Source organism: Vombatus ursinus, unplaced genomic scaffold (assembly GCF_900497805.2).
Source record: "Vombatus ursinus unplaced genomic scaffold, bare-nosed wombat genome assembly UNPS02014768.1, whole genome shotgun sequence".
Taxonomy (NCBI): Eukaryota; Metazoa; Chordata; class Mammalia; order Diprotodontia; family Vombatidae; genus Vombatus; species Vombatus ursinus.
The window spans coordinates 25,358,666-25,372,884 of record NW_020954546.1 but is presented as its reverse complement, the minus strand read 5'-3'; the positions used below and the strand labels follow the sequence as shown (position 1 = coordinate 25,372,884).

The window sequence follows — 14,219 nt, the reverse complement described above, 5'->3', positions numbered from 1 at the left end:
TTTCAAAATGGATTGTAAACCCCTGGAGGGCTAATTGTTTCTCTCAGAGTACATTGTGCGGGGGAAAAAAAGAAAAAACCCTTTCCAAGGGTAAAGAGGCCAGAAAACAAGGGCCAGAGAACCATGATAGCATCTTTGTGTCCTAAAGCCTGGCATCCTGTGGGAACCTTCAGACCTAGAGGTGAAATTATAGGGGGCCAGTTTCTCCCCCTTTCCACTGCCTCTTCTCAGTGCTCTCAATGGGACCCTAGCCTGTCCCTGCCATGCTCCAGGGTAGTTACAGCCCTGCTCTGCCCTATAGAGTTCCTTGCTGTTCATTCGTTCAGTCATGTCCAGCTCTTTGTGACCCTGTGGACCCCAACACACCAGGCCCTTCTATACTCTACTATTTCCTGAAGTCTGTCCACGCTCATGAGTAGTTGGCCTTGTGGCTGGCCAGAGTCAGATCAGTGATTATAGTCCCGATGCAGAGATGAACTAAGTGGAGAGGACATGGGTGGATGGGTGTGGGAGGAGTTTCTTTTCTATAATTAAAGATCTTCAAGGAAGGTAATTTAGGGGAGAAAGGACTGACTGACCAACTGCTCTGAGCAGTAGGAATGGGAGAGGGTAGTGGTGGGGAGTGAAGAAAGCACGGGAGTTGGAGTCAAACAATCTGAGTTTAATTTCCAGAGGCCTGGGGCAAATCACTTTCTGTCTCTGATTCTGTTTCTTCATCTGCAAAGTGAAGTTCTCAAGCTTTTTCTGTGTGTCCTGGGTGTCTCTGGCAGTATTTGGTGACGTCTGTGGATTCTTTCTCCGAATCATGTTTTTAAATAATTGAAGGAAATGGTAAATTCCAGTTAGAGGTTAGTGAAAATAAAGATGTAATTTGTTCTCCCGTCCAAGCTCATGGAATCTCTCAACTCTATGCACGACCCCCAGGTTAAGAACCCTTGGACCAGATGGTCTCTTCTAACTCTAAATTCTAAGGTCAGCAGAACTGTTTTGCTGTTCTGCCTTGGAGATTCAATCTGCAGCGTCCTACTGCATCACTGTCCACATCACTGGTGCTCCTTGGAGTATAAAGCTTGCTTCCTTATTCTTTTTTTTTTCTTTTTAATTTAAAGAGCCAGGTGCTCCATCCCAGGAAGGGGGTCTGGGGCTGTCTCCAGCTTCACCCTTGTGCAGGAGTGTTCAGGCACAAGAGAAATAAATCAGTCCCTGGGCCCAAAGAGGCAGGAACAAACCAGCTTTGCCAAGTGGTCCAGATCCAGCTCCTCCACCCATCCAGCTGCAAAAGCCCTGCATACTCACTGCGGGACTCTCCCTGCACTGGGTAGGCAAAGCCAAGACAGGCAGAGCCAATCAGGGCTGAGCAGGAACCCTGGCCAGAGACTCCATCCTCTTCTATTCCTGCCTGCAGAGGCAGCTTGGATCTGGTCAGCAACAGGGAGGCACATTCATTTATCTTTCTTGTGTTTAAAACCACTCAGACAGTGGGGATCTGGGTCATTTTGTCTAGGCTAGAAAGCTGAGGCTGATCTCATGTGAGCTGGCCAGAAGGCCTCAGGAGGACCCCTGGGGGTTTTCTCAACTTGACCACCTCCCCAAATGATAAGGCACCCCCAGAGGACAGAGGCACATCCCTCAGGCCATCTAGGCACAGTTCAGCCTGCACCTCCTATTTCCTGCCCAAGGCCCAGCTTCTATTAGGCAATGGGGATGTTTTAGAGAAAACTGGTTAGCTTCCACTTTCTTTAGAAACTAATTAATCATCCCACACCAACCTGTCCTTGCCTTGAACTTAGTAATAACTGAGATTTATAATGTGCTTTGTTAAGATTTGCAATGTGTTATTTGTTCCTCACATTCTCTCCAGCTAAACACTTCAGGTGGTATTGTCCTGTGACAGACAGAAGAGGGAACTGAGGGCAGAGGACTCTTCACTTCCCACCTGCCACGTTGCTTTTGGACATCTCCAACGTGCCTTCCCTCCTGGGAAACTCAGCATTCTCCTTAGAGCTCAAATCTTCCTGGTCCTCACATGTGCCCCTCTGAGGATCCCCTATGACTGGAGGGCAAGGCTGTGGCCTCTGGGGTTTGACACCTTTTTCTCCCTCTTTCCCACCAGCCACCAGACTTCTCTGACACTCAAACACGCCCCCACCTTTTTGGCATTCTTTGGTGGATAGTCTCCCCATTAGATTGCAAACTCTTTGAGGGTAGGGACTCTTCATTTTTATTGGTATTTGCATCCCCAGCAGTGCCTGGCACATAAGAGTGTGGCTGACTGAAGTGGTTTGCCTTGGTCACACAAACTAGTGAAGGGATTTAAGACCAGCTCTCCTGACTCCCAGTTCAGTTTTCTTTTCATTCCATCTTGTTGCCTCTCACTTCTAAGCAGGGCGTGCCTCCCTCGCACATGGAACAATGGTACCCGCAAAAAATTCCGTAGCACATGAGGCAGAAAGCTGGAGAAGAGATGCTGCCGATGTGTTTTTCTCTAGGACAGGACACCCACCCCACCCAGCACAGCTCCACCCACAGAAGTCATATTCCCTTGTCTGCCTCATCATCTTCCAGAGGGAGCTGGGAAGCCTTTGCTTCTCTGGTAGCCACATCGTATTTCTTTGTGGGATATTACGGGACCAAGGTTCCCAATGGGATCGTGACTCAGACGTGAGTATTCACTCCATGGATACATGGAGTATGTATGCCTCCCATACATTTCTTACTCTGTATACCTCCTTTCTGTCCAGCACTTATGGGCCACAGCTCTCCACTGGCCTGAGAGGTTACACTTGACCCTAGAGTTCAGCCACTTCTGGGGTGCGTTAGACCCATAGATAACAGGTATTCTGGCAACAGGAATTCTGGCTTGTGTATTCAAATCTTTGACTTGGCCAAAGCAAGTTACCAGCCTTAGGGAGTCAAAGGTAGTCAGTCACCTGACCAGAGAGGCTGACTGAAAAGGTGTAGATGCCTTGCTTCTTTTTTTAAGATACCATTTCCTGACCTAACATTTTTTCTGGATCTAAGGACTACAGTTATATTTCTCCTGACCCACAGCCTCCTATTAAAAGTATGTTGGGAATCCAAGTTCCAAGTGCTCTCCCTCTGTCCCAGGCCGCCCACCCCCCTTCCAGGGGCAGATACAGTGGGCTCTGCTTCAAATGCAGCCAACAGCTACTGCACAATTTACACAAATACAAGTTTCATCTTCAAAATAAAAATTTATTCAATCTGTAACAAGAACATTGAATTTGCACATCAGTGCACAAGTTCACATTTAAAAACAGCGGAGCACATTGGTAATAAAAGTCTATGGTACAGGTGGGACGCCCCAACCACCAGGGGAGATCAAGGAGGGAAACAAGGCCAGTGGCTTTTATGCTCTGCTTTAACCGACTTGGAAAGGTCCCAGAGATTGCAGGGAGCACCTGCTTTACTGAAAAGAACACACACACAACAGAGGGGATGGGGCGGGGGGGGGGGGTTAGGGGATGATGGAGGAAGAGGGTCTTCGGGGGCTGAATTTCCACATTCAGAACAATTCCTACAATTCTGTCATATCTGAAGAAAGGAGAAAAGGCCCGGCCATCATGGGCTTTGCCAAGGAAACCAAAAGCCAATGAGAAAGACAGAAAGCAGAATCACTCTGGGTACACATTGGTTGGGGACCATTTCTGGGTCACACTGCCCAGTTCTGTTTGGTGCCCTGGAAATGTGGAGAAAAAGGCAGGCATCGGGTCTTCATCATGTACAGGCCTCAAGTTGCTATTTCCTATCACCATAAAGTTGGGTGAGGCAGCAGAGATGCCTTTTGGGGGTTCTTTCAGCTGAAAGATGGACCCAGTCTGGGCATCCTGTCCTTGATCTCTGAGAAAGTAAGGTTGGCTCTCTTTCCAAAGTCAGAGGTGGACTCAATCCTCCTCTTTCAGGCTGGGAAAATACAAAAGCACCTTTAAATTGCTCCCTCCCCAAGACAAGGGGGGGGGATGAAGTGGGGGTAAGTGTGCAGCTTCCTGCTTCACTGGCAGGGCCGTCCAAAACTCCCTCAAATGGGTATTGTGTTTGCCAAGTGACAGCCAGTTAGCTACACTCGGCCTGAGAGCAGGGCTGATCATAGTTGCAATTTGGAAGGAACAATAAAGCCCAAATTGCCTTTAAGCTGGATTGGTGCTGAAACAAAAAGCTAGGAATTTCACCTTGTCCACCACACCAAAGAATGACCAAATTAAAAAAAAAAGACACCAGCCATCCACCATCACAACCATCACTAAAAACACACACCACCACTGAGGGACTGATGGACTATTTTCTATACAGCACATTGGGACTGGAGTGCAGCGGGATACAGTGGGGAAAAAAATCAGTTCCAGGCTTCACACGCTTATCCATGAGGCCTGACCATTATGGCAGCAGTGTGGTTTTTGTGCAAGGACTCGGCGTGCTGTGACTTCCAGTACAGCCACTGCTGGGTACTTGGGGTCAAGGGAACAGCACAGTGAGATAGAATACACGTTTTAATATTCACAATGTAAACAATAAAGGGTCCTCCAGCAGGTTCCTAAAACAGCTGAAAACCAGCTTTGTACAAAAAGAAAATGACCTTCAGAACACAACCTCTTTTTGCTTAGTGGGTTACTCCTTGTGGGTTCTCTCATGTAACACTGACTCTGTGTTACTTTGGACCTGAAACTCCAAATAGAGCAGGTGAGGGTTTCTCAAATTCTGCTACATTCCAGGAAATAAATGTCTTTTCTCAGAGAAATCCCCAAGGAAGCTTCAGCGCACTCTAACTGCATCCACACAGGATGTCAACAAACCCAAGAGACATCAGTTGGGAAGAAAGACAGACTCAGGCAGGGCTGAAGCACCTGGGATGCCAGTAATGTTTCCTTTCCGAATCCTAAGGGCAGCAGTATTAATAGGGTACTCACACAACTGAGCATTACTACATTGTAGTATTTTAGTTTAACAAAACAACTACAAAATCTTCATAGTTCTCCTCTGCCGAGACCACATATAAGTCTTTCTAAAACTCAAGAGATTTCAGGGACAGTTCTTGGGAGACCCCCTGGATACCACAGATAAATGTCATCCAGTGTAGGAGAGATGATTCCAGTTATTATTTTTAAAGGTGAATCTGACTAATTTTTAGATATTCACACAAAAACAGAGAAAGCCATTGTGGAAGAATGGGGCCAGAGAGGCCACAAAGACCTTCCTATCCAGCTCTGCCAATCTGCCCAGATGCAGAAATTTCAGTGCTGGATTTGCCATGAGTAAGAAAGAGAATGGGTCGAGGTAAAACAGGGTTATTGTAGTTTGGAAGAGACAAAGGTGTGACAAGTTCCACTCGACATACAACTATTCATGGACCGCCATGGGGTTGGTCTAGAACAAGCCTGGGGGAGGGCTCTTGCTCAATCACGTCATGAGATGAGAATTCTCTAATGGGATGGACGGACCTCCAGAAAAACTGCATGGCACGTTTGAATGAGAAACCTAAAACTGGGACACTCAGCTCCACAAGGAAACCAAACCACAAACAACAATTCAGCCAGCAAACCAAAGGTAGAGGCCCTGTCCTCTACTCCTCCACCCAAAGCGTGGCTTCACAGCATTGTGTCCCCCACCCCTCGAGAATCTTCCTTCTGTATTTCTATAGCAAGAAGCTCCGTGTTTATAAAGGGAGGAGAGTTAAAAAGACAATCCTGTTGGTATTGCTTCTGCTTCTTGGGATCTGGGACATCAAGGGGTTAATGAGAAGTGGCTCCTCTCCTCCTGTCACACTTCTCTCTCCCTCTCCTTCTGTTTCTCTGTTTCTCGTCACTTATTACCTGCCTGGCTCTTTTCTTGTAATCACATTGGTGGCGGGTAGGTCCTTAACGACAAGACTGCATAGTTTTCATGGAATCATCTGGCACTGTGTGAGTGCTGCAAACATGAGCCCTCTCCTCCCTGGCCCCCGTACACAGACAGGCACCATTAAAGAACATTCTGCAGCCTAGTAAACATCCAGGAATCACATGAGATGAATCACAAAGTCCTGTGCGCGTGTCACCTGTTTGAACATTTAAAGGAAGTGGAAGAATGCAGTGACAACCCAGCCCACAGACCACAAGACAGCCTCAGGAGGAGGCTTCTTTTTAGCCACTGGCAGTAATCTCAAGCCACCGCCATGGCTTCCAAGAGACAAGTGGATTAATGGCTTTGCCACAGGGTCAAGGAGCCTCCCTGCTCCCACCCTCTCGCCAAACTCAGGGCCCCCATAAGCAGTTTTACTTCCACTGGAAGGCTTCACTTGGGCTGGATTCAGTCAATCCTTCCACAATGGGGATTTCAATCAAGACAAAAGGCAGGAAGACAATCTGTGTGTCCCTTCAGTTTGGATTTATCCTGCTGGGCGAGAGATGTTTACAAGGAGCGAAGGCAAGGGTTCACACGAGGCTGCTGAAGGGAGGTGAGGGGACCTATTAATGAGGCCCACAGGCAGCTCCTGACGGCTGGCCAGGCTGTGGCTTAAAGTGAGCTCACACCTGGTCGAGGCCCTCTTCCACTGCCCTCGGCTCCCAGCCTCCAGTCAGATTTCAAACACCGGGTGGTAATGGTCTCAAAATTGTCTCTGGCCGTGGTTCAACTACTGGCAATCTTAGCCTTCTGGAATCTCAGGCCCAAGAGAAATCGGCTCTGTGCTTAAGGCCTCTGGGGGCTTCTCTGAGAGAAAAGAAATGCTATACCATTTGGCAGAGTTCTGGTGTTGGTTCAAGGTCTTACACAATTAAAACCACCATCACCAAGTCATGGGGGGGGGCCCAACACCCACAGAGCTACTCTGAGATGACATCTTTGTGGACATTTTCCAGTTACAGACCACAGTCTTGCTCCATTATAAGCAAAACAAAACAAAACCAAAAACACATACGCACACACCAAAAAAAAAAAATTGTAAGAAAATAACAAAAATTACCTACATAAATATTGTATATACAATTTAGGAAAATGACAAAACTTCCAGGAAAGGAAAAATACCTTTCGTCAAGTGTTAACAGTGACAACATAGAAAAGAAAGCTTTGCATTTGAAGGAGGCTATACACCTGTAATGTAACAATTCAAATGTTTCCTATGAAATAATAAAAAAATACCCACAAAACACAGGCAGCATTGGAGGAAACACGGCACGGGGAAGAAAAATAAATTGTGGGGAAACATATGGCCATTAAACTCACAAGGCCCACAGCAGTATTCAAGTAATGAAAGGGTTAAAACCCTACAGGCAGTTCATTTTAAAAGAACACTTCATCTTTCCATTGTTGTTTTCCAACAGGTCATTCATTATCTTTTCTATGGAAAACCTTTTCCTAAAGGATTAAGAAGGGGGTGGAATGCAGACCCATCTCACAGAAAGGACAGGCAGGTTCACTAGATGGGATTGCTAGGGCTGCCTCCCGACCTGCTCACCTTGGGAGGCCCTCTTCACTAAGGGAGTTCTTTTTCTGATTTTGTTCTGGAGCCCCAAGAATCTGCCTAATAAATCAATAAATCCTGTCATTAGCTATGTCCTTCAGCAATACACCATAGAGCGAGAGCTCAGGGGGAAACTGTTTCTATGTGAATGCCCCCTTTTAAGTCAAAGCAAAAGCCATCCATTCATTGAACAATATCTACCAGCCCAGGGCCTGGAGTCTGTGAGTTCTGCTGCCTCTCCACATGACCCATGTGGCCAGGCCTGAGGGTCAGAGCATGGTTAGAAAGACCCTTAGGTTGGGCTTTGCCAATTTCCATCATCCTCCACCCTGCCTCTCTACTCATTGGTCACCTTCCCCTCCCTTCCTTTCCCTTGCCTTGTGGGTGTGCACATCTCAGGCTGAGAGATGAGAAGCAGGGGTAGCTGATTGAAAAACAGCAATTTGCTTTTGATGGTGTTCTTTGAAAATGAGGTGTTTTTTCTTTTTTTGAGGTTGTCTGAGTTTCTTTAAAAAACAAAAAACAAAAAAACCCCAAAGATAAAATGGTCTCGCAGTCCACGTCACACACAGAAAACCTAAACCCTGCATGCGCCAGCAATAGTAAAATGACCGAAACATAGAAAATTAACCAATAAAGTGCATGTTCCTTACATATTACACCTGCCCCTTTGACAAACACATAAATTTCCCTTGAGGAGGCCTGGCTGGACTCCGGATCACATGGTGTTATAGAAGGGACTGGGTGTCCGCTTTTTGCTGCTGGACTTTTTGAGTCTCCTAAGAGGCTGAGTTCTCCCATGCTGCAGCAGCTCAGCTACAGTCAGCCCCGGGCTTGGGCTTGGAGAATCTAATCCCTGCTGTCTCTGGGGCAAGGGAAGGCCCCTGCCAGAACTAGTCAATTTGTGTCCTGCACTGGGAAGCAAACACTGCTGAGCTGACCCCAACTCTTTGGCATACTGCACCAGAGGCCTCTCGACTGGCCTGCTCTGGGCCATACACTCCGCCATTTTCAGTTGCTCTACAAAATATGTGGTGGGCTCGGGGTGCTGGGAAATGGGTCTGAGCCTTGCTGAGGCCTCTTCCAGGGTGGGCCCACCCGGGCCTGTCCTGATGAGGGGCTGGAGGAGGTCCAGATGACCTTCTGGAGACACCAACTCTACCTCAGACAAAGCACTTTTATGCAGATTCAGGTGCCCTAGCCTCGCTAGAGAAGCTGAACGCTTCATCTGGGACGGTCTGGTAAGCCCTGCTTGCCGAAGGACTCGGGACTCCATTTCTTTCGAATGCTTTTTCACCATCCTGGCACCTTGGCTGAGGTCCTTTACGCTGTCACTACTGGAACTATGCGGGAGACCACAGGGTGCATGTGGGCCCAACATCTCGTGGATCTCCTCCATGTTCCCAGCAAGGCGGCCAACCACTTTGAGGTCTTCACAGCCCCAGTGGCCCAGAGCGCCCTCAGCTTCCCTGGGGAGCATTGTGATACTGTCGGAGGTACGCTCGGCACAGCAGCTCTGCTCTGACGACGGCTCACTGTCCGTGGTGCTGCTTTCCTCAGTCACCCCTTCTAGGTGAAGGACCGCTTGGGGATGCATGTAATCCAAGCCGGCTGACGGTAAGCAGCCTGCGTGACTCACAAAAGGAGCCGTCGTCCCTGGAGGAGAAGGAGAATTGGACTTCTCTTCCTCAGGACTGCCCAGAGTGAAGGCAGCATGGGGAGCTCCATCACGCTTAAGAGATGCAGGGTTAAGCAGAGGTAGCGTTTGAGGGCGCAGAGAAGCTAGCTCTGGGCACAGGGTGGTGTTGAGATTTTCATCCACGGTACACATCACTGTGACAGATTTCTCCACCATGACTGTCTTCAGCACTGGTTCCCCATTCTTTTCTGCTGCAGCCAAGTCAAATGTTAAGTCAGGGGATGTCACCATGGGAGTGTACTCAATGATTTCGAACCTTTTGGGAAGATGGTCCGGAATAGGCTTTTTCGTGGATGCGAGGGGCTCTTTGGACACTTCTCCCTGCTTTGCTCCCACATCTGCCAGGGCACACTCTTGAAAAGCTGGGCTGGGGTAGAATCCTAGCAGCACAGATGACTGTGCGTCAGGCACCTGGTCAGGCTGGGGAGGGAAGGCCTCTGCCACGTTGTCTTTTGTCTTGGCCTTGCTCAACTCCTGTTCCTTGGGCCCCGAGGCAGGTTCCAGAGCGAGCTCTTCATTCTTGCCTCTTGGAGTTCCGTCGGGCATGGCAGAGTCATTCCTGGAGTTCTTGCGAGTGGGCAGCGTGCCGAGGGGGGCAGCCCCATGGTGTTCTTGTTCCTGTCTCAACCGTTCTTCAAACTCCAAGGTTGCCCGCCTCACAGACCCAGGGCACCATTTGGGCGCTGGGTCCAGACCGGGGCCTCGCGACTCTGAGTCTTTCTCAGCTGGATCCCCTTCTTCCGAGTCTTCCAGAGGGGCCGGAGCAGTCAGCACGGCCTCCTGCTCTCCCTTCGCCGGTTCAGGCTGCACTGTACACATTCCCTCCTTCTGGTCCAGGTGGGCAGGCTTATTCTCGGAGGCCCAGGCTGCCTCAAAGAATGGCAGTTCATGGATGGTGTTTCTCTTTGGTGTTTGGCATGGGTTGGACAGGATATCCACCTTCTGTTGACACTGCCCGATCCCTTGATTGATGGATTCAATTTCGGTGATAATTTCTTTCACTGAAATTGCATTTTCTGAGTGGGATTGCATCACATCCTCTGGGCTAACCACTTCAGAGATATCCTAAGAGAAAAAAAGAGAAAAGAGATATTTACAGTAACTTACAGTTTGGTTGAAAATGTACATTTTCCAATTTCCTGATTCTAGAAAGATAATCTACTTAACCGTGAATATGTAGTAAGAAATTGTGTGAGGCTTCCACAATTATTTGCTTTGGGGCCAAGGAAGATACCCTGGTCATTAAAATGACAGTGGTCAGGCTCCTACTGTCTGCTAAACTTTCCGTTCTTTTCTGGAATGAAGAGTGCAGGACACCCCCTGTTCCCTATCCCCTGCCCTGGCCTGCTCCTACAGAATGTGTGTCAGAACCACCTTCAAGGTCAGCACTGCCTCTGAGCTTCCTGCACCCCTGGCCCCCTTAGGCAGTGAATAGCCTGGGCAAATGACAACATTCATTTCCATCTTTCCCAGCTTCAGTTAAGTTGTCAGTTAGTTCTTTTCAAGGACTGGACTCCACTCTCAGCAGTTCAGGGTTGGGGACAATCCAGACAGGCGGAGGTGTCCTTCAGCCACTGAACTTCTTAGGAGTCTTTTCATTCCCAATCTCACCAACCTGCAAGTCTGGAGAGGGGATGGAGGGAGCGCTGACCAATAAATCACCACTAAGCTTCATGTGGCTGCTTTTACATGAGCTTTTCCTGGTGAGTTTCTACACTTTGATAATACACACAGTCAAGATTCAAGTGGCTTCTCTGGCTAAGGCCAAAGTAAACAGGCAAATGCCCAGTCAGCCCCTACTCCAGTCAGATACGGTCATTTCAAAATGCTGGGAATCACCTGAAGGGCCCTGGGCTCAGAGGACTCCGAAGGGACACTGCTATGATGAGGGCTCTGGGAAAAAGCTGGAGAAGCCTTTAGGATAAGCCATCTTCCTAAGACCTGGCCTGGGCCTTCTCTTCCACAAGATGGAAACCAAGAGCATCAACTAATGAGGGCTAGACAGGCCTTTGGGGGCATCTGCTTGGAATGTCAGGTGGAACCAAATGTGGCAGGAGGCAAGAAGGCACATCACAAGTCTGGTGCTGCACTGGCCTGCACAGACAGAATCCAGAAGGAGATGTCTTTGCAGAAAGGATATTTTGGTCAGAACCGAAGTGGGTCATACTGGGTAGGGGCTGGACCAGATGGCCACCAAACTGCCCTTCTAGTCTGAAACTTTGTGGTTCTGTGACTATGACCATGGGAAGAGCCATGAACCAAGTGGTCTAAAGATCAGTTAAAACATTCTGACTTCTTAAAAGAAAAGGGACAAAGACATAGCACATGGAGGGCTGGCTGGACATAAGTAGAGGCACCCACTCTTCTACTCTGAAGAAACCCCCAAGGTACTTAATAAAAATCATATCTAGCATTTACATAGGGCTTGAAGGTTTGCAAAGCGCTTTACAAATAGCATCTCATTTAATGCTCACAAAATCCTGGGAGGTGAGGGCTGTTATGCCCATTTTGTAGCCAAGGAAACGGAGGCAAACAGAAGTTAAGTGGCTTTGCCAGGGTCACAAAACTAGTAAGTGTTTGATGCTGGATTTGAACTCAGGTCTTCCTGACTCTAGGTCCAGTTTCCTATCCATTGTGCCCTGGGTAAGTGGGAGGGTGTGGCTAGACACCCAACGCCAGCAGGACCACAAGGTGTGCAGTGAGATCTCTGCCCATCTCCTCCCGTTACGTCCTCTCTTCTCCCGTTCCCCTTTCAGGATCCCAGATTGGCTGCACAGGGCTCCCAGAGGGCACTGAGCAGTGATCTTGGACTCCTGGTTGCTCTTTGAGAAATTTCCTCCAAGCCAACTGCCTGCCCACCCTCTGAGGGTCGATAGTGAGACCAATTCAGCCAAAGGAGGCCTTCAGCAAGCGGCACCAGACACTGCCTCCACTTCCCATGCACGTCAATAACCGTGGACCCCAAGTCTGCTCTTAGCTGAGGAGGATTTTCTCACTGAAGGGCAAGCTCTTAACTTAACTTAGGGAGAGCATCTGAATGTGGTGTTGGGATGGCAGAGACACATGCCCTGACCTGCACAGGCAGGTAGGCCTCCTTCTGGGGTCTGCTCACCTGCGCTTGCCTGCTCTGTCCAGAAGAGCTTTGGACAGGCCTGAAAGCCCAGGGACAAGAACCTACCAAAGAGCAATGACACGCTTGGGAAGCCTCCTTCAGCTCTGGGGCTCTGCCCAGCTCCTGCCAACCTGTGCCCGGGTCAAAGAGACCCTTGAGAGCGTTCAGGCCCTCGGCGTACCACTGAGGCTTACCTTTGGCTGGTCTTCATCCATGGAAGATTCTCCTGACATGTGTGGGGTGTTACTCGAGGAGCTGCTTCTCTGCCCCTCGGGGGTCGCGTCGGACGGGGCTGTTTCCAACACTGACAGTCGGACTCCGCCATTCCTCCCCCCACCTGCTTCCTCGCTCCTGGAGTGGGAGCAGGAGCGTGGTCGAGTGTCTTGGGAGAGCTCCACAAACTTCTCTAGGGCACTGAAAAAATCGATGCGGTCGGTACTGAAGTCTGGCGCCTCAGCCACCTCTGCCACCTCCGCCTGGGACCTGGGCTGGGGCCCAGGTGAGTCGGCCTCTGGAGACACGGGCAGGTCTCTCAACCGCGACGTCAGCTCTTCCATGGGGAGTAAGTGGACGCTGATGTCTGTCTTCAGTGCGTCCGTCTCCAGGTCTTCCACCGTTAAGTCCGGGAACCGTGGGGGAGTCTCCAAGGAGTTTTCAGGCTGGGCTAAGGCTTCAGACGCATGGCAGTTGTCAAGAGGAAATTTGGATTCGCTCAGACAACACCCTGCTGAACACCCATTAATGTTATTGAGATTTAACTCATCCTCAATTTGTCCCGTATGAAATTCTCTTGACGTAAACTCTAAGCAGATCATTCTCTCTTCAGTGCACAGTGCGTGCGTGTTCACGTCTTGGGGGAGCTTGTGTTCCACAAAGACAGGGGGCTTCGGAGGGTGGCTCTCCGCAGTCTTGGCCTCGGTGATCTGGTCTGCTGAAGTGGTAATCTCCTTCCTGTTTAGCTCCATCCCTGATTGGCAGATTGGCTCATGGTGGTCGGAGAGGTCACTGTCTGAGTGAGACCGCCAGAGCTTATTGTGCCGTTGTTTGCTGTTGAGGCAAACGGGGAAACAGCTTTGGTTAGTGCTGGAAAACAGCCAGCCCCAAGCACAATCCCACAAAGTCTTATCAAAGCTCAGTGCCTTGCGGAGCCACAGACTGGCTTGCTAAGGCCCCCAGGAGGGGAGGAGGCCATGCTGAGGCTCAGCAGGGGAGGCTTTAGAACCCAATGGCCAACAAGGAGGTCACGAGAGCTTACAGGGGAAGCTACGCTATCAAGTTGGAGGAGTGTACGCATCATGCAAGGGCCTTTTTCAAAGAGGCTTCTGGATGAAAAGGACTGAGCACCATATTAAGCACAAATGGGCAGCTAGGGCCCAGAGGGAGTGTGGAGATGAGCCACGAGGATTCCTCCTCAACTGAGCTGCTGTAGCCACTTTTTCACTGTTTCCTGCAGAGACAGGATGACACGGGCTCTTCTATTCGGGCAGTCTGTGCTCTGAGAGGGGAACACCAGCAGCTCTAGCCAGAGCACAGCGAGACCCCAGCAAGTGCAGGTGAGCAAAGGATGGATGCCTTAGAAGGGAGGCACCAGGCAGACACTATCCCAGGATGAGCTGAACGGCTCTTTCTGGTGGGCTCCAGCCAAGTTGTGTGTCTGCACTATGAGTGGCCAGTGCTGTTCTCAGGCTCCTGTCCTGCTTGCCCATGGCTGGGCAGCGGCATCTGACCCACACTGGAGGGCCGGCCTGACCCCAACAAAGGACAAGTTGCGGCTTGGGGGCTGTAGACATAGTTTTTAGCTGCAGGATCACTAGGTGCCCCTAGGCGGCGACAACGCGCCACCTAACCCACATGGGCAGAGCTGATAGGCAATACTGACCGCTGGGAGCAGGGCTTCTCAGGCGGGGCTTCTGCCAGGGTTCGGGGCTAAGGACCCCTTTTCCCAGGTTTGT

The 14,219-nt window shown here is 49.7% G+C and overlaps 1 protein-coding gene across 2 annotated transcripts in view; it reads right to left on the bottom strand.

The window, feature by feature from the left end:
* Positions 1-6,945: 6,945 nt before the first annotated feature.
* The window catches only part of SSH2 (slingshot protein phosphatase 2), a 102,301-nt gene continuing 95,027 nt past the window's right edge, over positions 6,946-14,219 (bottom strand). The window contains exons 13-14 of one of the 2 annotated variants that reach the window (XM_027861594.1): positions 12,462-13,314; positions 6,946-10,220 (exon numbers count right to left, since the gene is read on the bottom strand). In XM_027861594.1, the coding sequence (XP_027717395.1) occupies positions 8,175-10,220; positions 12,462-13,314 (2,899 nt within the window). In that variant the 3' untranslated portion in view covers positions 6,946-8,174. The remainder of the gene's footprint in view (positions 10,221-12,461; positions 13,315-14,219) is intronic. The other variant, XM_027861593.1, reaches the window with a different exon arrangement.